At 46.7% G+C, this 27523-nt stretch overlaps 1 protein-coding gene across 4 annotated transcripts in view; it reads left to right on the top strand.

The window, feature by feature from the left end:
- Positions 1-24594, top strand: part of ZFAT (zinc finger and AT-hook domain containing) — a 225001-nt gene extending 200407 nt beyond the window's left edge. For all 4 annotated transcript variants that reach the window (XM_033126444.1, XM_033126445.1, XM_033126446.1 and 1 more), the window contains exons 15-16: positions 374-504; positions 23656-24594. In XM_033126444.1, the coding sequence (XP_032982335.1) occupies positions 374-504; positions 23656-23895 (371 nt within the window). In that variant the 3' untranslated portion in view covers positions 23896-24594. The remainder of the gene's footprint in view (positions 1-373; positions 505-23655) is intronic.
- The last annotated feature ends 2929 nt before the right edge of the window (positions 24595-27523 follow it).

The raw sequence follows: 27523 nt of genomic DNA, 5'->3' as shown, positions 1-27523 counted from the left end.
GAGGCACTCTTGTGTCACCAAGTTTGGATTCAGAACCTCTGGGCTTGAGCTCGGGCTTTGTGCTGTGCCTGACCCAGTGACCCAAGCCATGTCTCTTGGTGGAAGAGACTAATCTACGTGCAGAGTTAACTGATCTGTGAAATGCGGATGATACTACAGTGTCATCTCACAGGGTTGTTTAGAGTTTTGAATTGCTCTTGTAGAAAGTGCTTTGTCAGTGATAAAGTAACTGCACACACGATTTCTGATGTCGAAATAAGTGATGGCTGAGAAGGCGCCACCCCAGAGTGGCCTCTCCTGCGGGCTGGCTTCACGTTTAGTGACCGTCAGCCCAGTGGCCCTGATGGTCTCCTGTTTGCTTCTTCCTCGTCAGGTGACCGACTTGACCCTACAGCTGTAAACATCCTCCAGCAGATCATTGAGCTGGGTGCCGAGACCCACGACGCCGCTGCAGTTGCCTCAGTGGTTGCCATGGCGCCAGGGACGGTGACCGTGGTGAAACAGGTAATGACCCCCCACACCCCCTAAATATCACCTCGTCTCACTGCCACTCACCCTCTTTCTCTCCTTCTCCCGTGGCTTTAATTTACCTCCCAAATTAGAATTTGGAATGCAGTTGTTCTAGTCTCGTGCGTTTCTGATTCTACCTCTGATTATTGTGGAATTGTATTTTCTTTTCTAAGTTTACTGGGTGACAATTGTTAGTGAAGTTACATAGATTTCAGGTATACAATTCTGTATTACATCATCTATAAATCCCATTGTGTGTTCACCACCCAGAGTCAGTTCTCCTTCCATCACCATATATTTGATCCCCTTTACCCTCATCTCCCATCCCCCACCCCCCTTACCCTCTGGTAACCACTAAACTACTGTCTGTGTCTATGAGTTTTTGTTTCTCATTTGTTTATCTTGTTCTTTTGTTGTTTTTGGTTTATATACCACATATCAGTGAAATCATATGGTTCTCTGCTTTTTCTGTCTGACTTACTTTGCTTAGCATTATACTCTCAAGATCCATCCATGTTTTCACAAATATTCCTATATCATCTTTTCTTACTGCCGAATAGTATTCCATTGTGTATATATACCACAACTTCTTTATTCATTCATCTATCGAAGGACATTTTGGTTATTTCCATGTCTTGGCCACCGTAAATAAAGCTGCAATGAACATTGGAGCACACGTGTCTTTATGGATAACTGTTTTCAGATTTTTTGGGTAGATACCCATGAGAGGGATTGCTGGGTCATATGGTAATTCTATTCGTAATTTTTTCAGGAACCTCCACACTGCCTTCCATAGCGGCTGCACCAGTCTGCATTCCCACCAACAGTGTATGAGGGTTCCTTTTTCTCCACAGCCTCTCCGACACTTGTTACTATTTGTCTTGTTGATGATAGCCATTCTGACTGGGGTGAGCTGATATCTCATTGTGGTTTTTATTTGCATTTCTCTGATGATTAGTGATGTTGAGCATTTTTTCATATGTCTATTTGCCATTTGTATGTCCTCTTTGGAGAAACATCTCTTCAGGTTTTCTGCTCATTTTTCAATTGGGTTGTTTGTTGTTGTTTTTTGTTGTTGAGTTGCGTGAGTTCCTTGTATATTTTGGCTATTGGCCCCTTATCGGAGGCACTGTTTGCAAAAATCTTCTCCCATTCAGTTTGTTGCCTCTTTATTTTGTCGATGGTTTCTTGTGCGGTGCAGAAGCTTTTAAGTTTGATATAATCCCATTCATTTATTTTAGCTTTTATTTCCCTTGCCTTTGCAGTCAAATTCATAAAATGCTCTTTGAACCCAAGGTCCATGAGTTTAGTACCTATGTTTTTTTCTGTGCAGTTTATTGTTTCATGTCTTATGCTTAGGTCTTTGATCCATTTTGAATTAATTTTGGTACATGGTGACAGACAGCAGTCTATTTTCATTCTTTTGCATGTGGCTTTCCAATTCTCCCAGCACCATTTATTGAAGAAGTGGTCTTTTCTCCATTGTATGTTTTTGGCTTCTTTGTCGAAAATTATCTGTCCATATTTATGTGGTTTTATTTCTGGGTTCTCAATTCTATTCCATTGGTTTGTGTGTCTGTTTTTCTGCCAATATTATGCTGTTTTGATTATTGTTGTCCTGTAGTACAAGCTAAAGTCAGGGAGTGTGATACCTCCAGCTTTGTTCTTTTTTCTTAGGATTGCTTTGGCTATTCAGGGTCTTTCGTGGTTCCATACAAATCTAATGAATTATTATTCTATTTCTTTAAAAAATGCCATTGGGATTTTGATGGGGACTGCATTCAATCTGTATATTGCTTTGGGTAATATGGCCATTTTAACTATGTTGATTCTTCCAATCCATGAGCACGGAATGTCTTTCCATTTCTTTGTGTCTTCTTCAATTTCTTTCAAAAATGTCTTATAGTTTTCAGCATATAGGTCTTTCACATCCTTGGTTAAGTTTATTCCTAGGTATTTTATTCTTTTTGTTGCAATTGCAAAAGGAATTGTTTTTTTTTAATTTCTTCTTCTGAGATTTCATTGTTAGTATATAGGAAATCAATGGACTTTTGTACATTGATTTTGTAGCCGGCAACTTTACTTTATTCGTTTATTGTTTCCATCAGCTTTTGGGTGGAGTCTTTAGGGTTTTCTATATATAGCATCATGTCATCTGCAAAGAGTGACAGTTTAACTTCTTCCTTCCCAATTTGAATGCCTTTTATTTCTTTCTCTTGCCTGATTGCTCTGGTGAGGACTTCTAACACTATGTTGAAAAGCAGAGGTGATAGGGGACAGCCCTGTCGTGTTCCTGAACGTAGAACAAAGGACTTCAGTTTTTCACCATTAATTATGAGATTAGCTGAGGGTTTGTCATATATGCCCTTTATTATGTTAAGGTATTTTCCTTCTATACCTATTTTATTAAATGTTTTAATCATAAATGGATGTTGTATCTTGTCAAATGCTTTTTCTGCATCAGTTGATATAATCATATGATTTTTGTCGTTTATTTTGTTTATGTGATGTATCACATTGATGGATTTGCGGATGTTGAACCATCCTTGTGCCCCGGGGATGAACCCCACTTGGTCGTGATGAATAATCTTTTTAATGCATTGTTACATTCAATTTGCTAGAATTTAGTTTAGAATTTTTGCATCTGTATTCATCAGAGATACTGGTCTGTAGTTTTCTTTCTTTGTGTTGTCCTTACCAGGTTTTGTTTTCAGGGTGATGTTGGCCTCATAAAATGAGTGAGGGAGTACTGTCTCTTTTTCATTTTTTTGGAAGAGTTTGAGCAGGATTGGTATTAGATCCTCTTTGAAGGTTTGCTAGAATTCACTTGTGAAGCCATCTGGTCCCACACTTTTGCTTTTGGGAAGGTTTCGGATGACTGATTCAATTTCCTTACTGGTGATTGGTCTATTTAGATTTTCCAGTTCTTCATGATTCAGCCTAGAAAGGCTATATGTTTCTAAGAACTTGTCCATTTCTTCTAAGTTATCGAATTTGGTGGCATATAGTCCTTCATAGTATTCTTGGATGATCCTTTGTATTTCTGTGGCATCCGTGATAACTTCCCTTCTTTCATTTCTGATTTTGTTTATTAGAGTATTTTCTCTTTTTATCTTACTCTAGCCAAGGGTTTCTCAATTTTATTAATCTTTTCAAAGAACCAGCTATTTGTCACATTAATTTTTTCTAGTGTCTTTGTGTTCTCCATTTCATTTAGCTCTGCTCTTATTTTTATTACTTCCTTTCTTCTGCTGATCTTGGGCTTTATTTGTTCTTTTTCTAGTTCATTTGAAGGTGCAATGTATGCTTATTTATCTGGGATTTTTCTTGTTTCTTGAGATAGACCTGTAATGATATAAATTTCCCTCTTAAAACTGCTTTCGCTGCATCCCAAAAATTTTAGTAAGATGTATTTTCATTCTCATTTGTTTTATGTATCTTTTGATCTCTCCTCTTATTTCTTCTTTGACCTGGTCATTCTCTAAAAGTATGTTGTGTAATCTCCACATATTTGTGGTTTCCCCTGCTTTCTTTTTGCATTTGATATCCAATTTCAAAGCTTTGTGATCAGAGAATACGCTTGGTATGATTTCAATCTTCTTCAATTTGGTAAGGCTAGTTTTACGTCCCAATATATGATCTAGCCTTGAGAATGTTCCATGTACACTAGAAAAGAGTGTGTAATCTGATGTTTTAGGATGAAGTGCTCTATATATGTCAATTATGTCCATCTTATTTAATGTGTCATTTAGGGCTGCTATTTCTTTATTTATTTATGTTTGGATAATCTATCCATAGCTGTCAATGATGTATTTAGGTCTCCTACTATAATGGTGTTTTGATCAAATTCTCCATTTAGTTCTGTTAGTCATTGCTTGGTATATTTCTGCGCTCCCTGATTGGGGGCATAAATATTGATGACTGTTATATTTTTTTGTTGTATAGTCTCCTTTATCATTATGAAATGCCCATCTTTATGTCTTGTTACCTTTTTTATCCTGAAGTCTGCTTTCCTCTGATATCAGTACGGGAACACCTGATTTTCTCTGGATAACATTTGCTTGGAGTGTCAATTTCCACCCTTTCACTTTGAGTCTATATTTGTCCTTGTAGCTGAGGTGTGTCTCTTGGAGGCAGCATATGGTTGGGTTTAGTTTTTTGATCCAATCTGCTACTCTGTGCCTTTTTATTGGTGAGTTCAGTCTATTTACATTTAGGGTGATTATTGATATGTGAGGATTTCCTATCATTATATCTTTGGTTTTCTGGTAAGACTATGTCTCCATTGTTTCTTTGCCTTTTTGTTGTTGTCAGTTATTATTTCTGTGTGGTGGTATTCCATGATTTTTCCCTCTGTTTCTTCTTTTATTACATTATATATTTCAGTTCTGGGTTTTTTTTTTTAGTGGTTACTATTAAGTTCATGTAAAAGAATGTTTCATATATAGAGTTTCCATTTTCTTCAGCATGCTTAGTTTCTCCATTCTCATATTCTGGTTCAGGCCTTTACTCTCCCCCCTTTTATGTTTTGGTTGCCGCAGATTATCCCTATTGATGCTGGTCGAATAGCCTCGTTCAGTATTTCTTGTAGTGCAGGTCGTATGTTAGAAAATTCCCTCAGCTTCTGAGTGTCTGGAAAGGTCTTTATTCCTCCTTCATATCTAAAGGATATCTTTGCTGGATATATTATTCTTGGCTCATAATTTCTCTCTTTCAATAGTTTGAATATTTGAGTCCACTCCGTCCTGGCTTGTAGAGTTTCTGCTGAAAAGTCTGATGATATTCTAATGGGGTTTCCTTTGTGGGTTACCGTCTTCTTTCCCTGGCTGCCTTGAGGATTCTTTCTTCGTCGTTAATTTTGGACAGCTTCAATACAATGTGCCTTGGAGAAGGCCTGTTGGGGTTGAGGTAATTAGGTGTTCTATTTACTTCTTAGATTCAGGGATCCAGTTCTTTCCACAAGTTTGGGAAGTTCTCGTCCACTATTTGAATATACTCTCTTTTCCCTAGTCTCTTTCTTCTCCTTCGGGTATGCCCATTATTCTTAATATTGCTCTTTCTGATGGAGTTAGAAAGTTCTTGTAGAGTTCTTTCATTTCTTTTAAGTCTCAAGTCTCTTTCTTCTTCCATCCGTGTCATTTCCAGATTTCTATCTTTGATGTCACTGATTCTTTCCTCCATCTGGTCAACTCTACTACCTAAGCTGGCTATTTCATTCTTCATTTCTTTTATTGAGTTCTTAATCTCCAGAAATTCTATTTGGTTCTATTTTAAAATTTCAATCTCATTGGTAAAATGTTCATTTTGTTTTTTGATTGTGTTTCTGAGTTCATTAAACTGCCTGTCTGTGTTTTCTTGCATCTCGTTGAGTTTTTTGAGAACTGCAATCTTGAATTCTCTGTCATTTAAGTCACATATTTCCATATCTTTAAGTTCATTTTCTGGAGACTTTTCATTTTCTTCCTGAGCTGTCTTGTTACCTTGGTTATTCATGGCAATTACTGATTTATTATTTATCTTCCCAGACATCTATAGGAGTGGGTTCTGCAACGGGTTGATAGAAAGAGGTCTTTCTTTAGTTTCCCAGTAGATGTTGGTAGAATGTTTTATTTTCTCTCCGACTGCAGCCTTTTTTTCTTTCTCACACTGTAGTGTTATATTTTCTCTATTCCGGCATCTCACACAATGGGATTCACTGGAAGATGGGCTTCTCCTCTGTTAACAGTTCTCCTGGGTCACAGGGCGTAGTGTCCGTGTGGGTATGCACAGAGCTTTTGAAGTTCCAAAGCTCTTCCTGCACCAGATTTAGAGCCCATATGTTTCAGCAGTTCTGTTTACTCCCGCAGGGATCTGCCCAGATAGGTGGGGACAGGGGCAGGGTGGGTTGTGGGAGGTGGCCCAGAGCAATGACAGCGACCACCGCCACAGCCAGTCCTGCTTCCACAGCTCCCTCCGTTTGCTGCAACTAGTTGGGCTGCGAATCTGTGTCTGCAGCCCATGGTTCTCAGAACTGCAAATATTCTGTTCTTTTGATCTGACACTGCTACTGTTCCGCTTCTAGCATTGGGCAGGTGGGGACAGGGGAGCTCTGGGAGGATAGGGAGGGGGTGGCTAGTCTCAGTGCCTAAGGCTTCCGTTCTCTGCTCGGCAGTGAGGGCTTAAACCACCGTTTTCAGCCTTCTTCCCTCAGTCTTTGCTCCGAGGTCTCTGCCGTGAACGTTGGGTTCAGCCGTGTTATATGCTGTCGTTTCAGCCCTGTGGGCCATAAGCGGAGCCCTAGCAGTCCGAGTTCTTCCCTCTCCCGCAGCTGCGGTGGCTCTGGGATGCAGCGAGCTCGGACCTCTGGTCTGTGTCCTGGACCTGTACGGCTCCGTCTCCGCACTTCTCCCTTCCCTCCTCCCCTGCTTGCTGGATTTGCCCACCTTTAGGTGAATTCAGAAATGAGCCTCTTCCTCTTGCCTATCTGCTGTGCGGGGAGTCCTTTGTGGAGTTATACTTGTTCGATTTGTTGTAAATTCCAGAGGAGGTTTTCAGAGGCTCACCTCACGCCGCCATTTTTATGACATCATCCAGGTGTTCAGAATTGTATTTTCAAGAGCTCCATATGTAGAGGTGTGTTTTAGGGGAGAGTTGTAATATAGTTTTGAAAATTCTGGACACTTCTCATTCATTTCCTTTGAAAGGAGCCCAGAGTGCCAGTGAGCACGATGTGAACACATTTGGACATATCTGTGGTGAAAAGCACCCTTGGTGCCTACAGCACCCGTGAGTGGGACCACTGGGAGCTGTGGGCACAGTCAGAGGAGCCGGGAGGGTTCCCAGTGGCCTGGCCTTTTAATATCAAATGTCACCCTGATCAAATCCACATGGGATGACTGAACTGATAAGGATGAAAATAATCAATGTTTGAATAAAGATTACTCAATTGTTACACTGTTCGGTTCCTTTCCTCTTTTTCTATTCTCTACTAGCTGTTAAAATGCAGTGTGTTTGATAATTAGATCATCCTTTTTTCCCTGTCTATACTTATGTCTCTCCTATTTCCTCCTTCATTTTACAAAAAGATTTAGACTGGCTTACACAAATACTTAAAAGAATAAAAACATAGTAAGCATATCAGAACCAGGATAGACCCAGGGTATATAATTCAGAATAAAGGTTGAGTTTATCGAGGAAGTTGAAATCTAAATCATAGAGTTTTACATAGTTATCCATTATTTTAGTCCTTCAGTCGGTAAGTATTTAGTAAGTACCTACTCTTGTCAGGCAGTGTCTCCTGGGTCCAGGCGAGAACTAATATCTGCCATGGAGGTTGTTACTCTCTAGTGGGGAAAAAGATAAAACACAAATAAACAAGTAAGACAAAAAGATTGTCAAATGATGAACCAGTGCAGTGGAGAAAAGTGAAAGGAGGAAATGGGGAGGGGTGGGGGCTATTTTATAAAGGGTTTGGGGGACAGATTTCTGACGTTTGAGCGGAGACTTCAAGAGGTGCGTGTTATTAGAACTATCCAAGCTCAAGTGTAAATTTGGTACTGAATTTTACAGCAAAACAAGAAGGAAACACGAAATCATTGTCAGCAAAAGGCTTCGTGGCAGTAACAAATACAGATGTTTCTTAATGTGGCTCTCACATAGAGACCCCTGAGTGATCTGTCTGGCCCTATCGACCTGTCTCTGACGAATCAGAGGTAGGCGTCCCTGTGCTGTCTTCACAACTGTCCCCCTAAGTGTGCCCAGAGCACGGTGCAGAGCATGAAATTCAGGTTAAGTAATTCTGTGAGGAGTTCTGGTTCAACTCCGGATTTCTTGATCCATAGAGAAGACTTAGCACAGCTAGATGAATGTTTGGACTGTGTATCCTAGAAACCCTCCTCTGTTAGATGGTTTCTCTGAAGGAGACCCTGCACTGAAGTCTGACAGTAGGAGTTCGATGTTTCAGTCTGCAACAGCCCGTGGTTCCGCTCTGCTTGGGACAGATTCATCCACTTCCAAGCTAAACACTCTTGCAGCTTTTCTTCGTGTTCACTAGATTGTAGTCTTCAGATTATCTTGTCCATCTCTTCTGAAACTCTTTCTTTGCATCATGACATGTGGCACCTGAGCTAGACCTGGCACTTCAGGCGGGGCCTACTTGGGAAGGTATCAGGAGAGCATTGGATGTTCCCGATGCACCAAATCCTTTTGAGCATCGCAGGAAGGTGCTACCGATTGTGATTTGCATCTTCTTTCTAGGAACTGGATTGATTTGCTGCTACTGAGGGCCATGGCTTATTGAGTACCGCAGGCAATGCAGTGAGACGTGAGGGTGCGAGTTTAGGGTACAGCTTAGAGGTGCTTCAAAGCATTAGACTGACAGCGCGGACAAGGGGTAAAGCAGATACGCATCCGGGGCAACGAGCGTGAACACGTACGACACGTTTGCAGTAGCAGAAAACAGTGGAACCCTTCAGAGAAGCTTCAGGCTCATTGAAAACACATGGCTAAGAGATTAACTGTATTTGGAAATGTTCCCTGAGAACGTGTGGCCTAGACATTGTCCTGTCTGCCTGGCCCAGCACCTCGCTCACTGAGCCTGTTGGTAAATGATGGATGGGAGAACGCCGGGGGAGACATCCAATGCCCACACCTGTGGCAACGTGTCCGGCTCTCTTGGGTGAAAGGACAGCCTCTGATTTCACTGGCCCTATTATTGAAATTGAACCATAGCTGTTTTTTATTAGAGAAAATGTGTTGCCTGTTTTGTTTTGTTTTTTTTCCTTTTAACTAAACTCTGGATTAGGGTTTTGCAGTAGAGGAATTATATCTGTATAAGAGTGCTGAAGTCACTTAATGGGAACTTGGGCACACTTGTGGGGAAACTAACCCTTGCCTTTCACCATGCGGAGAACCCCTTGACGTCAGGGACTTTGTCTTTCTCAGCTCAACATGTCACACATGGTGGTTGCTGAGTCAGTGTTTATTGAACAGGGTCGAAGATGCTGTGGGTTTCCTATTTTGATTCCCCAGTTATATCCTGTAAATTATATTCTGTCAAGAAAAAAGCAAGAACACCTTGTCAGAAAGTACATGCTGTGTATTGCAGAAAACACTTTAAAATTACAATTGGATAGCCTTGTTGAGATCTTTTTAAAGTTTCCTGATAAATACATATTTCCACAGGACAAAAAACAAATTCTAGGTTGTACGTGAATTGGTTCTGGATGTTAAAAAAAAAATTCAAGATTTCTTTCCCAAATAAACAAATAGTTGTATGCTGTTAATACTTTTATTTTTTCATGATTTATTAATGTACATTGAAAAGAATCTCAAGCTTCAAAGTTTTTCAATGACATTTGAAAGGGATTAATCGCTAGTCTTTTCAGGTTTTCGGTTTCTGGGATGAAAATAATGGCAGACCTGGTGGGTAGGCTGAGGGGGTAGAAAAAAAAAACGGTTTCTTAGGTTGTTTTCTTCTTCTTTTCTAATGAGCCCTGGAAAAGATTTGGCTCAGAATTCAGACCATTTAAACTTGCAGTTGGACACAGAAACGTGTCCTCAATGATTTCCTGTCACTTCTCTCTTTTCTCAAGTGTCAGCATTAAAAGGAGGTTCGTGGGGATGGAGCATTCTGAAATGTTCAGAACGCAGAGCTCTTGTATGTACCTCACCAGCCTGGCTGAAGGAAACACATGAGAACTTTGAATGCGAGTAATCATGCGTTTGTTAAGACCCGGTGGTTTTCATTAAATATATATTTTTTCTTTTTGTTAAATCTCTTATGAGGAGGAAATGTATTATTTGATTAATGAAACTGCCTAAGTAGGTTAAATGTAAGACCTACCAACATAGGATATACCTCATAAGCATCTCCGATTCAAAATTTATTATTTAAAGGAAAGGAAAGACTTAAAGGAAATAATACCAACTGCTGTAATCATTGGCTCGTGGCTGAAATCACTCTTTGCTGTTTTTATGGATTAAAATTTATTTTAGGTAGTGAAAGTCTCATTTTATTTAGTAATTTGCAGAATTCATTTAGCAGACATTCACTGCACCGCACTCTGTTCAGTCTGTAGGACCATCCGTTGCCTATGGCAGCTGCAACAAATCACCACCAACTTAGTGGCTTAAAACAACACACATTTATTATCTTACAATTCTGGAGGTCAGAAGTCTGAGTGGATTTCACTGGGCTAAAATCAAGGCGTCGACAGCTGCAATCCTTTTGGGGAGGATTCCTTTCTTGCCTTCTGTAGCTTCCAGAGGCTTCGGACATTCCTTTACTCCTAGTCCCCTTCCGCCATCTGCAAAGCCAGCAACTGCAGGCCCAGCTCTTCTCTCAGCCCAGCAGTCTGGGCTCTGCTCTTAGTGCCACATGGTCTTCTCTGAGTCTGAGCCTCTTGCCTCCCTCTGCTAAGGAGCCCCGTGCTTCCACTGCGCCCACCTGGCGAATCCAGGGTGCTCGCCCATCTCAGGATCTGCTCCATGTAATCACACTGACAAAGCCCCCCTTGTCAGCAATGGAACATCCTCAGGTTTCAGGGATTAGGAAATGTACATCTTTGGGGATCAGGAGGGCATCCTTCTGCCTCCCAAGCTGGGCTTTAGGGTTAAGAGACGTCCTGCTCTCAAGAGACGAATAGTCTATCAAGGGAAATGATTTATTCTTTCACTCAGTAAACACCCCCTGAGCTGGTCTACCCGCCAGGGGCTGAGAACGGCACGTGGCATATTGCGGTGAACAGAGCCCAGAGAGGTACAGTTGAGGAGTCCACATTCTAATTGAGGGAGATAGCTAATGCGCGTACATATCATAAATAAGGAAGTAAAGAGGGGAAATGGAAAACCAGGACAAGGAGAACCAGGCAAGAGGTGTGAAAAATGCGCACCCAAAATGGCAGTTCCAAACTGAAGTGATGAATGCTTCAGGATGGTCAGCCAGTGAGTGCCCCAAGAGCTCTGTGGGAGCACCAGAGGGTGGCCCACCTTGAACCTGGTCCTGGGGTGGGGGCAGGTGCTGGGCAGGGAGGGCTTCCTCGATGCCCAGGTGCCTAAATAGAATCTTGGAGGGGTGCTGGGTGTTGGGTGGGTGCAGGGCTCCCGGCAGAGGTGGGAGTCATTCTTACTGTACCATCTCCCGTGGATTGACTATTTCAGAAGTGACAATGATTGGCAATACTCTGTCGGCATGGCCTGAATCCGTGTCCCCATTCTTGGTTCTCTGCAGTGTACCCTAGGATTGTCACTCTTCTGTTCATTGTTTTCCCTGCATGTACTGGATGCTTCCAAGCTGTCAGCCAGTGCCCCAGTGGCAGGAGCGCACCAGGAAGGAGCAATTTGGATAACCTCAGACCTGCAGGCACCTTCCCACGTCTCCCATGCTGACTCTTGGCTTGGCATGGTGCAGAATTATGCTGCCATAATCTTGTTCCAGATCCCAAGTGCTCTGCCTGCTTGCTGTAACTGATGATTAAAACTGGCGACGAAAAACATCCAGTCTATGAGAAAGCTTTTAAGAGTTTGTTTGAGCCAAACTGGCGACAATTGCCTGGAAGCAAAATCTCAACGGATTGAGAAAATGCTCCGTGAAATGACTGTTTGCAGCTTATTTGATACATAGAATCAAAGGAGGAGGGTTACATGAAATCCATTGGTGGTAGATTAAGGGGAAGGGAGGAAGCAAAGCGGGGAAGTCTTCAGAGATTGGATAAAAGTAAATTGGAGACACAGGTACTTCTTTTACATACCCTGTTTCCCCAAAAATAAGACCTACGCGGATCATCAGCTCTAATGCATCTTGTGCAGCAAAAATTAATATAAGACCCAGTCTTACTTTACTATAATATGAGACCCGGTCTTATCTAACATAAGACCAGGTCTTATATTAATTTTTGCTCCAAAAGACACATTAGAGCTGATGGTCTGGCTAGGTCTTATTCTTGGGGAAACACGTAGGTGGTGCAGGATAGTTAATAGTTCGCTTTTTACAGTACATAGCAATGGTAATCAAGAGACAAGCATACTAACGAGGGATTCTGTACTTTCCTGCTCTGGTCCGGAAAAAGGATTACTGACATTCCAAGGATGTCACCTTAGGTGCAAAACGACAATAGACAGGCCCCCTTAAAGTGAAGATTAACTTTATGAAGGAAGCTTCAGGCTAAAGATGTGACTTCCCGCCATGCCCCTCCTTAGTTATGAATTTTTATGCTCACGCCATCTTACGTGGTTGTTTTCAGTCTCCTGAGCTTGTCAGGTTTAAACTGTGTTCCTTTTCTATCCTCAAAACAAACAAACAGAAATTACTGCTTTGCCAAAAGAAACCCGCCTCTCCCAGCTGCTCACCAAGCCCTTTGCCATCTTGGGGCTGGTCCCCTGTGGTGGCTGGCCCTGGAGGGTGAAGTTGAGGACGTGTCGGGGGAGAGGAGCCAGGCAGAGCCTCCTTCTGGGCTCAGCGTGGAGCACTTAGTCTGAGCGGCCATTTGATAGCGGTTGCCAGCCAGCACTGGAGTTGCTGTGTGTTATTTGCAGTTCATTGTTTTTATAAGGCAATGCAGTCTACGTTTATGGCCGACCAGGTATACCAGTTGTCTATTTGCAAGCAAGTCCAGGTCCAGCCTGTCCTGTTTTTAATTTAAGACCCTGAGTAATCTGGCCCCTGCAACCTTTTCAAACCATGCGTGTGTACAAGGGCATCTGGAGGGGAGAAGCCGCTGTGCAGAAGGCACTTCTCTGGCCCTGGAGAGGCCTCGCCCTCTGTGATTCACAGGAAGCGCCCGGAATCAGCTTCCTCCCCACTGGGGGCAGAAGCTAAACGTTCATGAGACCTGTGGCAAAATAATGGGGAGAGGGATCTAGAAAGGGATTTATGTGAGGCTTCAAAATGCATTTTCATTAGTTTTTTGATAACAATTATTCCATTCTATTAATTGGTCATTAAACAACAAGCGGCCTGACAGAAGATGTTCTTGTAATCCTTTTAAGATCATGGTAGAGAAGATTCTTGCATCTGCACTGTCCCCAAGCGGAACTGAGCTGAGCTCCCCCCGCTTCTCCTATCCACAAACGGGGTGCAGGGAAGCTCTCCCTGTGCTCTGATCCCTTTTAGCTCCAGTAACTAGTGAGTTGGTGGAGTTGTCCTTTTCTTCTCCCCACAGAGAAGTTTACTCATACTGTAAACAAACCTCCCTGACTTCAAAGGAATCGGAGAGCCACGCCCACTTCTCTCTCTCTTCCCCCCTCCCCTTCTGAACCTCCTTTGTCTTCAGATCCTTGGCGTGGGAGTGTGTGAGACATCGCAATAGCAGATCTTTATTCTTTTACACCATAATGAACCCCTAGCAGGGTCAGTCGTGTCGTTTATTCCGCTTTCCCATTATGGTGGTTTTGCCGTTGTTGTGATTTTTCCTACAAGATTAAGAACGTATATATGTTTAAAGAATTGATAGTAACTGCAGTCTGTAGCCTCCATAACTGCTTGTATCTTCTGTTATTCCTCATGGTGTGAAGGGAATGTCACATCCGTTCCGTGCCGGCTGACAGTATAGCGTAATTATAGTCATGATGGATTCAAATGCCTTTGGAAGGCCCATGCGAGGGAATCACATATGTCTTTCGTAGGCGAGCAAATCCGTTGCCTGTCGCAGGGAGGAGAGCGTATGCACCCACCCTGCTTCCTAACCCTCAGATGATGTCACACTACATTCTCCGTTAGTAACTGGATGGATTTCTAAAATCCAGAGAAGATACCTTTTATCTTTCTGTGCCCAGTCCTTTTGATCTCTCCATAAATCTGAAGTCTCCTGACCCCTTTCTTTGCTATTTTTCCCCTCATCATAGCCCTTGTTACTATGATAACCGGTTTTCAACTGCACGTTTTGGTGAATTAGGTTTGGCTCGTGCCTAAAGAACTCGGTGGTGCCCTTTATTTGATCCTGGGACCCTGCCAACTTTAATTATATCAAGCTCCTAATTATACACACAGGTAGCGTCTTGAAATATTTTCATACTTCACACTCCTTATAGAACGTTTGTTCTGTTGTCACTGAAGGTGACCTCAGCATATAAATCTGGAGACAAAAAGTCATGCAGGGTCTTGGCAATGGGTCCCTCTCCTTTGTCACTTAATGCCAACTCTTGTCCTTTGGAAGCTTTCGTTAGTTCTCCCTTGGCCATTTGAATCTTTTCTTTTTCTTCGTCTTAACTAAAACTTCTCTCAGAGGTTTCTGTCTCTGGCATGGTTTCTGATGACTGATGTTCAGAATCGCGTCCTCTTTCTTAGCTATTATTACTTTCAGAGCCCTCTTATTCCGTAGTAGTGAATGAAAATTCCATTTCTTTGTGAAATTTTAAAAGTAAAAATAAGGTCCATGATATATCTGTGCCTATGAGAAAGGAATGGTCTGAAAGACAGAGAATAAAGATTTTTCCCTCTTCCATTCTGAATTCTTTCAGATACAATACGTTTAGCTAAACTGAAGATGTTAGTCTATCACTTTGCTTCTCTTTCCTTTTCATTTTTCTAAGCCCTGCTTTTCCTATTATGCCCCACGAAGCTGCAGCTTGGTTGGTGCAACTTGCAGAACCCCACTTTATTGGCGTTGTGATACTGTTGAGTGTGTTGCTGTTTGCTTGGGGACCCATTCCCTGGTCCATGTCACGGCCCGGGCAGGAGGGTTGTAGCTGACCGTCCCTTCTCTGCAGTACCCCCTTGCTGGCTAAAGTCTCTCAGTCTCTTTCAGGTTTCAGACAAGCTTTTTGCTTGTTCCAGACAGGCAAACGCATGGTTGCATTATATAAACTGACATGCTTGTGGCTGGAAATGACTTAACCCTGCAGTCCCGGGTTGTCGAAGCATTCTGAGTAATTCCCTAGAGAAGGCCCTGGGGAGGCTGAGTTGGGAGAGCTGATGCTTGTCACTTGTCCCAAGTAAAGGGCAATTGAGTGAGTGGCTCTCAGTAAGAAGGGTCACTGAGAGCAGGCCAAAGGGAGGACACACCAGAGTCAAAGCTGGCAGATCTTCCTACCGTGAGAGTGAAGTACAGACAGCCCAGAAGTATGGGCGTGTGGTCCTGACGAGCAGGCAGTGGTGTCCCCGTGGAGTTTCAGCTCCGGATCTTAGGCCGTGCACGTCCACGCCAGGGGAGCAAAGTCAGGGCTGGGATGGCGCTGAGTAGGATCGAGAGTCAGACCCACGAGAGTAGGATGGACACTTCCCTTTCCTGGCCTTAGACCTGCTGTGCTGCTGACAAACTTACTGGATAAGTTTGATGAGTGATTGAAATGGGTGATGGTTTGATTTGATAAATGTGCTTTAAGCAGAGCCTGGAAGTGCTCCATCCTGGCAGTTCGGTGCTCCTTTCTTCCTTGGGTGATGGCTATGGCTCTAGAGAGGTCTGGGGAGGGACACTGTGGCTGCTGCCAGCTCTGTTTTCCTTGTCACTCGGCCTTGTGGAGGCCGCAGCTCTCCAGTGTGAACGACAGGGAGAGGCACTGCTGTGGAGACAGATTGTTGAATCAGGAGGCAAAGAGTCTACATCAGGGTGGAAAGAAGCCAAGTGCTTCCCCAGTGCAAAGAGGGGGGTGCCTGGATGGCAAGGCAAGGGTGGCAGAGATCCGTCCCGTCCCCACGTCTTCGTCAAGCACCAGCCTGCCAGGCTGACAGTGCTTGGCACTGAGAAGGGCTGGAGCCTGCAGGCATGGCTACTTCCAGGGATTCTGTGAAAATCCAGAGGGCGGAGGGGGTTTCTCCTGAGTGCATGTAGGGCCAATGGTGTCAAACCACAGCGGGGGGATTTCAGTGAGAAGAACGTGGGAAAGCGCTGCCCGTCTACCGAGGGGCTGCCAGGTGGGGGTGCCGCTGGCGAGCAGAAGCCTACCCCCCGGACCAGGTGTCGGACCGTGAAGCAGAGCCCCACGCAATGCCTGGCACTAAATAAAAAGTCCGCATATGTGTGCTTCAAGGTCAAGAAAGCAAAGCATGATGCACGAGAAACTTGTCTAAATACCAAAGGGTGTCCCCAGGCAGTAAGGAGCTACCTCCCCTGTCAGTGTGCACACGCCCTGGGGCTGTTTGCGTTCAGTGTTCACATATCTCTTGGGTACGCGTTAGAATCAGCCGTCACATGTGTATTGAGCGTCTGCCGTAAGCCCGGTGGCCTGTGGACGTGGTCCTGAGGGGACTGTGCTAAGCACTGGGGACGGGCATCGGACACCTGCCCCTGGAGGGGGTGGCACCACGTGCTACCACCCGCCCTGCGCCAGGCCCCGGTCCCCCGTCACCATAGTTCTCACTTGCCCTAAGACACCACGTCGCCCGTCTCATTTTACGACAATTTACAAGCGAAGGATTCTTTTCTCCCTCGGTGAGATGATCATGGAGACCACGCTAATCTGTGCTTAGACTGCTGAAGAACAGGAGCAGCTAGCCGTGTGCACCCACTGTCTGCTGCCCAGACGTCTGTCTCCAACCCCCATCTGCCTAATGAGCCAGTTAGGCCAGCAGGGAAGCCTTTGGTCCTCATCCAGGGACGGCTGTGGGCCAGTAGGAGGCGCCTCTCTTCCTGTCTCCAGGCCCCTCTCACAGCCTGTTCCCTGCAGGCGGGGAACCTGGTGGGCAGGTCCAGTCTGGGCAGGAGGGCTCCCCGGGGCCCTGGGGTGGAAGACCGGCGTTGCCATGTGCTGGCCAGCTGGACCCTGCAGTGTCTCAGAAAGCCAGGACGCACACATGGGATGGGCAGTGACTGGTTAGTGAGCGGTCTTTGCAGTTGGGCTTTGGACTGTTTGAGGGATCAGTCGTTTCAGAAGAGAAAAAGCATCTGCTGTCCTAACAACCAAGAGAAAAATACGGTGGAAGGGAGGCCTGCTGCTGCCTTCCTTCCCATGAAAGATGAATCACAGCCTTCCTCACTTCCCACACGTTCTTTCCTTTTTAAAAGGCTTTAAATCTTCATTGACGCGTAAATGGTTTCTTCCTGCCTGTGAATATCTTTTGATATTCCCACAAGTTTCTTCCCGTTTTTTTTTTTTTTGGTCCTGCATATACATATGTATTTCTAGAGTTGGGGATTTATGATGCTTTTTTTATAAACTACACTTATTTATACCTTTTCTTTCCTCTAATAAATACTCTTCCTATTTCCCTTTGTTTCCTACATATACAACACCACACCTAACCTAGCGTCATGAAAGTCAGCGTGCTTGCTTATTAACTTTGTAAAATGGATCTGCCATCGAGGATGCTAGACGAAGCCCTTGCTTGTGTATAATTTAAGTGAGTGAAACCCTAGTTTCTGGAAAAACAGGCTCCTTCCCCAGAGCTTAATCACCCACAGGGGACTGTTTCACCGGAAAGAATCAACTGCAGTGTTCTTTTTCATTCTCCTTGTTTGATTGTATTTGGGTTTTTGTCTGCAGCCCACTAATTCTTACCACATCGTGGAGTCTGAGAATTTCTGCCTTGGAATGGACCTTAGATAATGTTTGCATTTTTCTGACTCCTGGAAATCCTGGTGTTCAGGGTCATGTTCTGGAGACTGTCCCTGACCATCGCCCGTCCCCCACTCGCCCCATCCCACCCTGGGTTTCCAGAGGTGTCTGGGTCCACCTTACGCACTAGACAGCAGGCTTTCTGGATAGGGAGTGTGTGTGGTGTGGAGCTCGCAGTTCTGTTCCCAACCTCCACCAGAGTGTCTGATGTGTATTAAATTCTCAGGGACACAGAAGAGAGCTGAGAAGTCATGGGAAGTACATGGGAACTCAGCGAATGAGCAATGGGAGTGGGTGGTTTGTCAGAGATGGCGTATTCCATCAATGGCTGGCCATTGAGAGGTGCCCCAATGCAGAGGCCACTCTCTGCCTTGCAAAGCGAGTGCTGATGTTTTGTAACTGCACGTCCCTCCCTGCAGCTGAGGACCTGACACCTTTCCTGTCAAGCAGCCCAGAGCCAGAACCAGCCCTTCAGATCTGTTCCCGGTTCTGAAGCGTGTTTTCTGTCCGTGTTCTGGCTCCTCAGCCACCGTGAGCCCCAGTAAACCTTCACCAGCCTGCCTGTGCGCGCCTTCATTAGGGGCATGGCTGAGGACCCAGCACGCAGCGTCTGAGGCTGCGAGGTGCCTTCAGAAATCAGACCTGAAGTCTTCCTCAGAAAATTGACCTTGATCCGATGTCTGCAGCTGTTCCGAGAGGAGTTTGTTGCATTCGCTCTGTAATGTGACTTCCCGTTATTCCTGCCGGTGCTGAATACAGAAGGAAAATCCTGGGTTTGGCCCTCTTCCCTCCTCTCCTGTGGAGGCTTAAGCTGAGTGCCAGCCCCCGGCTTACCTCCCCACCTGCAGGCTGCTTCTGGAGAGTTCAGTTTCCCTCAGCACTGCTTCCAGGACCTGCTCTATGCCCAGCCCATTGCTGGCAGCTGTCCTGTGCTTATGAGGGAAAAGGTTTTCTCCACCAAAACACCCTTCGTTCTCATGGCATTTGGAAGGCCCGAGAAGGCATCCCAGAACGGTTGAAAATGACCCTTTCCTCCCCACACACCCCCTCCCCACTGCACCCTTCCCCTAACTCTGCACTTCCCTTCTTCACATTTCTTTTTCCTGTCTTTTCTCTTCAGTTTCCCCAATTATTAAAGGACTATATTATTGAAACATTTTAGAAAACAGAAAAAGTAGAAAGAAGGAAGAAAAAAAAAAGACCCACGTTCTACACCATGTAGACAAACCCAAGTAGGTAGTGCTGAGTTCCTCTCTTCCAGCGCAGATATGATTCAGAACTTCATTCGTTCAACAGGTTGTTGCTAGATACTCCCCTCCGCCAAGTCACATCACAGGGATTGGAAATCAAGTGGCAAAAAACGGTCCAGGTCCCTGCCTTCACGAGCTCACAGATAAATAGATGATATAATTTTAGGTGGTGACAGTGCTGCAAAGGGAGCAGAGAGCAGGAGAGGGCCAGAGGGGGCCCGAGGTAGCTGTTCCTGCTGGTCTGGTCTGAGAAGGCCTCTTGGGGGAGGCGACTCCGAAGCAGGAGCCTGAGGAAATGAAGGAGCTTTAAAGTGACGTCTTGGGCTGGGCGCTCTGAGCAGGCGAAGTGACGTGAAGAGCCCGAAGGTGGGAAAGCATGGGAGAGGAACACGGAGGCCTTGGGGTGCACTGAGCATGGGGAGCGGGCAGGGGCCGCGGACACAGTGGGGTTTGCGCTGAGTGCGGCAGACGCACAGGATGGCTTGTGCAGTTGTGTTCTGCTTTCTTTCCCTTATATAAACACAAGCGTTTTTCCATGTATCACAAAATACAGACAGGAAGTGTCAAGAAGGACAGAGAAAGAGGTAGTGGTCCAGGCACAGCTTAGATACATACATAAGCCACACGATACCCATCCACGTGCCCGTACACACACATGCTCATGGCTCACACCTGCATGTATGCACACACACGCACACACATGTACACCCGTGCCCAGGCTCCTGCATGTATGTACACGTACACACATACGTTCACCTGTGTGTATGCACGCACACACACCCGTGCCCATATACCTGTACATACACATGTAGACATTCAGATACATGCACAGATGCACACTCACCTGCGTACATACATGCTCACCTTGTGCACACCTAGCTGCCTCCTCAGGGGAGCTCCTGCCTTGGATTCATTATGTCTCCCAGGCCCGGTGTCGTGAAGCCCTGCCCCTCCTAGGTGCTCATGACGTTCTGTGAGTTGAGATGACAATGGCTGTGCTTTCCTGTGGTATGCTAAATGCTGTCTGCTACCCCTAACCCACAAAGGGCCACGTTAGCAGTGGATGATGAACTTGACGGTGATTCTAGTGGACAGAATGCTGGAGCTGAAATCTGACAAGAGAACTGGAGAAAGGATTATGTTTAAATACATTTATTACTTAGGAAAGTAACATGGGCAAATAAATGTAAATACTTCGAGGGTTAGTGAGAGAAGTGTAATAATGTTCAGAAAGGCATAACTTCTCACGTCAGGCAAATTTCCATCCACGGAGGGCCACAGATTGGATGTCGCAGGGCCCTCCTTTGAAACCTTTCTGTGTCTTCCCCTGTAAAATCCAGTCTCCGTCTCTCAGCCAGTGATCAAGGCTCAAGATCTGACTGTGAACTTCATGTCAGGCCTCACCTGCCACTTCTTCCCCAACATTCGCTCCCTCCTGTGACTGAGGCACGTTTGGCAGGCATCCCGTATGAATGTGCCATTGCAGAGCGGTGTGTGGTCTGCAGCTCAGCCAAGAGCCAAAGCCTTGGTACAAATGAGGGGTCTCGAGAAGAAGTCGGGGATAGAGACCCAGGAGCCCTCCAGGCATAGTGGGTGGGCCGATAGTGAGCAGTGGGGAAGCCTGGACCCTGGGGGAGGGCTCGGAAATGGTCCCAGTAGGGTGTTCCTGAAGCAGTGAGTAAAGCTGAGGCCGGCTCAGCGATGTCTGACAGCACAGCGCCTTCTGGAAAGGCGAAGATGTAACTCTGTTGATGGGGGTGGGGGGCTGGCTGCCAGCAGGGCGGGGCTGTGGGCACACGCCTGCTCTCTGCTCAGTGTCTTCTCTCTGCCTGCATTGCCTTTCCCCACCATCTGCAGACAGCACTGCCTTGCATGAGTGCCAGCCCCAGGCCCAGGGCAGTACAGTCGCACAGCGTTCACCTTTATTTCAGCATGGTACGTCTCCTGGTTTTCGCCTTCTTCCTCCTCGCAACTGCAGGCAGTGGCCAGGTCTCAGTCATCTCGGGGCCTCAGGTTTCCTCCTGGGCCTGCACTGAACTCTGCTGTCATGGCAACAGGAAGCTGCAGCCCCTGCTCATCAAAGGCGTGGGCCAGGGTAGTGGTTTGGGCCCTCGTCAGTACTCGGGCACTCGTGGTAGAGTTGTATACAAGGACAGGGATGTGTAGCCAGCGGAAATTTTCTGTTAGTAACTTCTTCCTCCTTGTAGGCTCCAGCTCTGGTGGCAGTCACTGCATCCACATAATGGCCTCATACCCAACAGCCCGTCTCAAAGCTCATGTAGTGGTTGATCTCACCATTTTCGTCACAGTATCTATTTACCTGCAGTGCAATAGGTGTGTTTCATCCCGGGACCTCAGCATAAAGCACCTGTGTCCCCTCACGTTTTCTTTAGGGTGGAAATTACTGACAGTTAGGAGGACAGCGTTTGCTGTGTCTTCCCTCCCCAGTCCCCAACCTTGTGTCAGGGACTTGCTTTCAGAGTGAAATAAATCAATATTTACTTGTAAAGTCTTAGTTCACAGTACATTTCCCCATTTAAATGAAATTGAAACAGGCAGTAAAAGAAGAAAGAAGAGGTCTCGATTCACTTTAGAAAAACAAATCAGGCCACACGTATTAATAATTTCCACCAGAATAGCTCTCTAGCTTCTGGTGAATTCTGTCAGCCAAATTGAAAGTTCCTTCCAATCTATAACTCTGTAGAGAGTCCACCCCAGAGATGCGTTTTCCATTTTTCTCTCTGAATTAAACACGACGCCTCCCGGCGGACACAGCCCTTCCTGCTCACGAGGAATTGTACAGTTATGGCGTCAGAGTGTGACCCCCTCAGAGCCAGTCGGGCCATCCCCAGAGACAGCATGGAGTCATGACATGTCACAGAAGGTCAGGCAGGGAGGAGGAATGCCCCCCACGCCCTGACTCCAGACACGCGCTGGGAGGAGTCAGAAGTGTCATGCATAGGAGCTGCCTGGGCAGACCTGGCATCCCCCATCTCTCCTGGGAGTTGTTGCTCCTCCTGCCCTCTCTGCCGGGAGCCCCAGCCTCACTCCTCCTCCAGGGGCCTTTGCTGACTCCCTGCACTGCCACCCTCTCTGTGGGGACATCACAGCTCTTCACAGTGCAGTGCCCTCTGCTTGTGTGTGCCCCACCAGACTCTGGTTTTCCCCTGTGCACCTGTCATGGCATCTGGCACCTAGTGGACCGTTAGTCAACAAGTATTGAGTGTGTGCTGTGTGCCAGGCATCCAGCTTGACTCTGGGAAAAGAGCTATCCAGGACAGTGAGGTCCCTGCCTGGCATAGCTCTGGAGCTCAGTCTGCTGGGATCTGATGAAATGACACAGGTTTGCTAGAATGAATGAGTAACTGACATTCTACTGTACCTTTCGCGTAGGAAAAAGCATTGCTGAGTGATTGAAGGCGTGGGAAGGGCAGTGATGTTGTTAAGCACCTGCTGTGCATACAGAATGTCCTTCAGTTCTCCCAGCCATCTCCTGAAGTGCGCGTTTTAGTCCCTGCCTTACAGATGAGAAAACTGAGGGTTGTAGGGAAAGTGTCTGGCCTAAGCCTCACAGCTAATAGTGGTGGAGCCTCTATTCGAACCCTGCTTCGTGCAGGACGAAGCACGTGTTCTTTCTATTTTGCATTCGGACTCCCCTTGGGAAGTCTGGATCTCTCTGACATCCGCCATACATCTAAGGATTCTCACTCCCTAGGGAAACAATTCCAGGCCTTTTGACTTTTCTCCAAGCTCCTGCTTGGAGCTACAGAGAAAGGCCTGGCTGTAGAATTGAGCAGGTCTGCTCCGCTAACAGATGCCCTCTGCAGCCAGCCCTGTGGCAGGGAGTGTCCCTCAGCAGCCCCCCCCCACCCCCCAGGGTTAAGGAATTAGTGCTGATGTACAGCAGCCTGGGGGGCGTTGGCCCTGCAGGGTGTCTACTCCTTCCCTGGGTGATGTTGATCTTCATACAGAGAGTGGAGCTCGCACAGTGGGGTGAAGACAGATAACGCAGGATGAACCTAGTCGCTTTCTCACCACCGAATGGACCGGCTCTGAACTTGGGGAGCCCCCACCTAACCGACAACACAGTTGCACTAAACTCCTGCGATGCCTTCCCACCCGATACCCTTGTCAACCTCTGCACCTCAAGGAGGCAGCCTGGCATCAAGAGAAGAGCTTAGACTCTGGGTTTGAACTTGGCTTCCACCGTTAGCCACAGCTGGGCCCCGTGGCCGTGTTGCTTTGCAGCACTGAGCGTCACTCTCTGCGTCTATAAACTGGGAGTGAGAGCGAGCATGGAGCATTGTGGAGAGAATTATATGCCCTTGGAATGTCCTAGATGCGCTATAGGCAGTAGTGGTGATTCTGTTGTCACGGCTGGACCCAGAAACAGGACCTGTGTGACCTTTCTCTTGCCCTCCCACAGGTCACCGACGAGGAGCCCAGCTCCAACCACACGGTCATGATTCAGGAGACCCTCCAGCAGGCATCCGTGGAGCTGGCCGAGCAGCACCACTTGGTCGTGTCCTCCGATGACGTGGAGGGCATCGAGACGGTGACCGTGTACACCCAGGGCGGGGAGGCGTCAGAGTTCATCGTGTACGTGCAGGAAGCCATGCAGCCCATGGAGGAGCAGGCCGTGGGGCAGCCAGCTCAGGAGCTCTAGAGGACATGCGCTGTGGGACAGAGCCCTGGGGCAGGGCTGCCAGGCTCTGCAGGGCACCCAGGGTCCCGCGGCTGGGAGGCTGCAGAATGGTGCTCTTTCTGTGATGCTCTTCTCTGCACTCACTGCCCCAGCCCCCAGCGGGGGCTCTCCTTGTCCTACCTCAGGTGGGCAAGGCAATTGGCATCACCAGCAATACAGGACCCGCGTCCCTAGCACAAACATATACACACCCTCCCCCTGTATCATTGCTTCTGGAAAGACGTTCGCATCGATTCTTCCAACACGGCCCACACCCCATTGCCCCTTTAAGATTCAGAAGCCCCTGGTCCCCATCAGCATCTTCCCTGAATCACATCCCCATTGCCTTGACCCCATGGAGGTGCCAAATCTTCATCCGGGACTGCCGTGCAGCCTGGTAAAAGGGAGAAAGCCATCACAGAGGAAGTGGCCTTATGGTGTTTGACTCACCTCCTGGGGGAAGCGGGAGTGGGTCTAGGCTGTATCTACAAAGTTCTACCTGCCTCAGGTATCAAGGGCGCTTCTTATCACGAAGTAACCACAATGTGATGACTCTTCCACTCCTATCCGAGGTGAGGTCTCAGCTTACAGTCTTGGCATTCTTTTGCTTTTTTAAAAAATGCACTTTTTACTATTCACCTCCCGTTCTAAGGATGTGAGGTGGATAGAATAAAATCAGTACTTGCCTGAGTACTTTGGTTGCTCTCTTAGGTTGGATGGTGTACGTGTCCCCTTCCTGAGTCGAGATCTTGGATTTGGGTCCCACCCAGAACCACTCCATCTGAGACCCAAGGCCCATGGAATACTGGTGATGACGCTTTTTCTCCCTCTAAAGCATTTGGATTTGCTTTGGGGCCCCTGTTTGAGATTAGTGATCTTACCTTTCATTTCCTGTGCCAGCGTTTGATTTGCTGCCAGCTGAGACGTGGCAGCACTCGTCCTTTCCCCTTTTACCCTTGGTACTGACAATCAGAAGGCTTCATCACACACTGTTGTTTGACTAAGGTTCAATCAGGTCTCCTGATAAGCACCACACCATGTTGAGCCCCTGCTCTGTGCAGAGCGCTGTGGGGGCATCGAGGGGAGTCCTGCTGCACCTGGTCCGGTCCTGGGATCACTTGACATCGTCACCTACCATCCGACTCACTGAGGTCAAGATTTGTTTTGTCTGGGGACCCTTTGTTCAAATGAAATCTTACGCAGATATGTCGGCAGAAGTGCAAACACACAGAGTGGTAGTTGCTCCTGCTGACGAGGGTGGGTCCACAGCCCCATGCCCTTTACCCTCCCTATTACTGACCTGCCCCACGTCCCAGCAGGGCCCGACAGCTGTTCTAATACAAGGAGGAAAGCAGCTGTTTGCCTTAATCCAGGAAGAAAAGATACTTCCCACTTGGGATGGGTTGGGGAGAGCTTCATGCTGGAGGTGGCCTGTGATCCTGCTTTGTAAACTAGATAGGCTTGGCACTTGTGGGGGTTGGGGTCAGGGGAGAGGGAAGGGAATTCCAAAGAAGAGTGACAGTGGAGCTGACCCCTGGGTGCAGGACAGTACGGGGACGGACTGTGAGCCATGAGCATTCCATTAGCTAGTGGGTAGCTCTAAGAAGAAAGAGGGAGATGAGCCAGAAGCCAGAATCTGGAAGAACAGAGATGAGAGATGATGGACATTGATTGTATTCAGTAAACCCTGGGGAATTGGTGGCCATTTGATAGACTCAGGGTGTGAAGGGCAGAGCAGTATTCCAGAAAGGTGACTCCATGCATTAGGGTGGGCCGTGCTGAGATGATGGAGCAGAGAACCTGGGCTCAAACCCATCTGTCACTTCGTCTCTGAGTCACTTTGGCAATTACTATGCCTGTCTGAACTGACTCATCTCTGAAATGGGTCTGATAAAAAAGCCAAGCCCGTGAAGTCATTAGCAGAGTACCTGAGCCACATTCTATAAATATCAATTATTGTTTGTAGTCTTAGGCTTGAGGGGCACAAACATGAATATCCCTCAAACAGGTCACTATCTAGTGGGAGAGACAGGACGTGAACACACAATAGGAAAAGACTTGTTGAACGTGCTCAGTGCTGTGAGTGAAGCTGGAGGGCAGCAGCCTGCCCTTTGTAGGTCCCCTGACCCTGGGCTTTGGGCCAGAACTGATGGGGTCACATGACACTGAGGAGCAGGTGCCCACCCAGCAGTTCTCGACTGTCTGCACAACTGTCCTTGTCGCTTAGAGTCTGGCTGACTTCAGGGCTTGGTCAGTCCTGCATGCTGATCGCCTCCAAACCTGGACCTGATTATTTGAGATGCATATCCAACATGGGCCTCTTCTTTTCGTCATCGGTGCCCCTGAAATCCTGAAAAGGTCTTGTTCTAATTTATAAAGTGCCCGTGAAGAGTGGTAACTGCACTGGGCTGGTGTTCATGGTGGACATGCTGGGTATTTCCTGAGGTATCTGAAATCTCTGTGCACATTTCAAGTGGAACATAGATGTGAAGAAGTGGCTTTGTATGTGCCAGAGCAGGTCACAGGGCCTTATGCTTGGGAGGTGAGAAGGGCTTCGGTTTGAATCCTGATTCCACATTTATAATTCACTGTGACTCTTTTATGAATATCAGTTTCATCTATAAAATGGGGTAAATAATTTCACCCCATTTGCGTAGTCTGTTTTAAGCATTAACTATGATGGCATATGCAAAGCACCCAGCATGCTGTATTGCACATAGCAGGAGCACAATACATGTTAATTTTCTTTCCTGTTATTCACAGTGGGTTCCTAGGCGAGTCCCAGGACAAATGGTAGCTTGAGCAGGGATGTATGTCATTTGCTCGCCTGTGTGTCCAGTGTTGCCGATCCCTGCAACTGCATTGCCCTCAGCTGTCTTCCCACTTCCGGGCCCATTGCAGTGCCTAGTTTGCAATCACTCGTTGATGCAGCAAAAAATAACGCACTACCTCCAGTGGCCAGACACTGGGCTAGGAACTGGGGACACAACTTACCCATAAACCTGGTCCCAAGCCTCCAAAAATTCACCACCAGGTCACAGGGTAGAGGACTGAACCTGTGAAGGAAGGCCAAGTGGAAATGGCTGCCGGCACAGAGCGGGTACACTAGCACATCTCAAACGGAGTCCCGCAGAAGGCATGCCGCCACCTCGGGGCCAGGTAGAAAAGGGGCAGCGTGACACACGGTTTCAGCTGACATGACCTCCAGGAAATGGCAAGTGTTGACCTGGAGAAGGACTATACGTGCCAAGAAGGACGGCTGGTGAATGGCCCAAATTCATAATCAGGCCAGCAGCCATTGTTCACAGAGGACTCCCTTGCACACTGCCTATTAGGGAAAAGCCACAGACTGAGCTGCCCAGCCTCCTGCACTGAGTTCCTGCTGGCTGCGCTGAACCTTATAAAGGTGTTCCTGGAATCGTATTTTGACCAATGGTCTGAGACTTGCCTCATCCAATCAGAGCCGCACAGCTATATCCTTATTTGCATCTTTACCAACCAATCAAAGTGGCTCCATAATGACCAAGCAGGACATGCAATTCTGACCAATCAGAACACTGCTATTTGCACCAATCAAACTGTACAAACTGGGATTCCTCATTTGCATAGA

Source organism: Rhinolophus ferrumequinum, chromosome 14 (assembly GCF_004115265.2).
Source record: "Rhinolophus ferrumequinum isolate MPI-CBG mRhiFer1 chromosome 14, mRhiFer1_v1.p, whole genome shotgun sequence".
NCBI lineage: Eukaryota > Metazoa > Chordata > Mammalia > Chiroptera > Rhinolophidae > Rhinolophus > Rhinolophus ferrumequinum.
The sequence above is the reverse complement of the archived record's forward strand: the minus strand, read 5'-3'. Positions and strand labels throughout refer to the sequence as shown.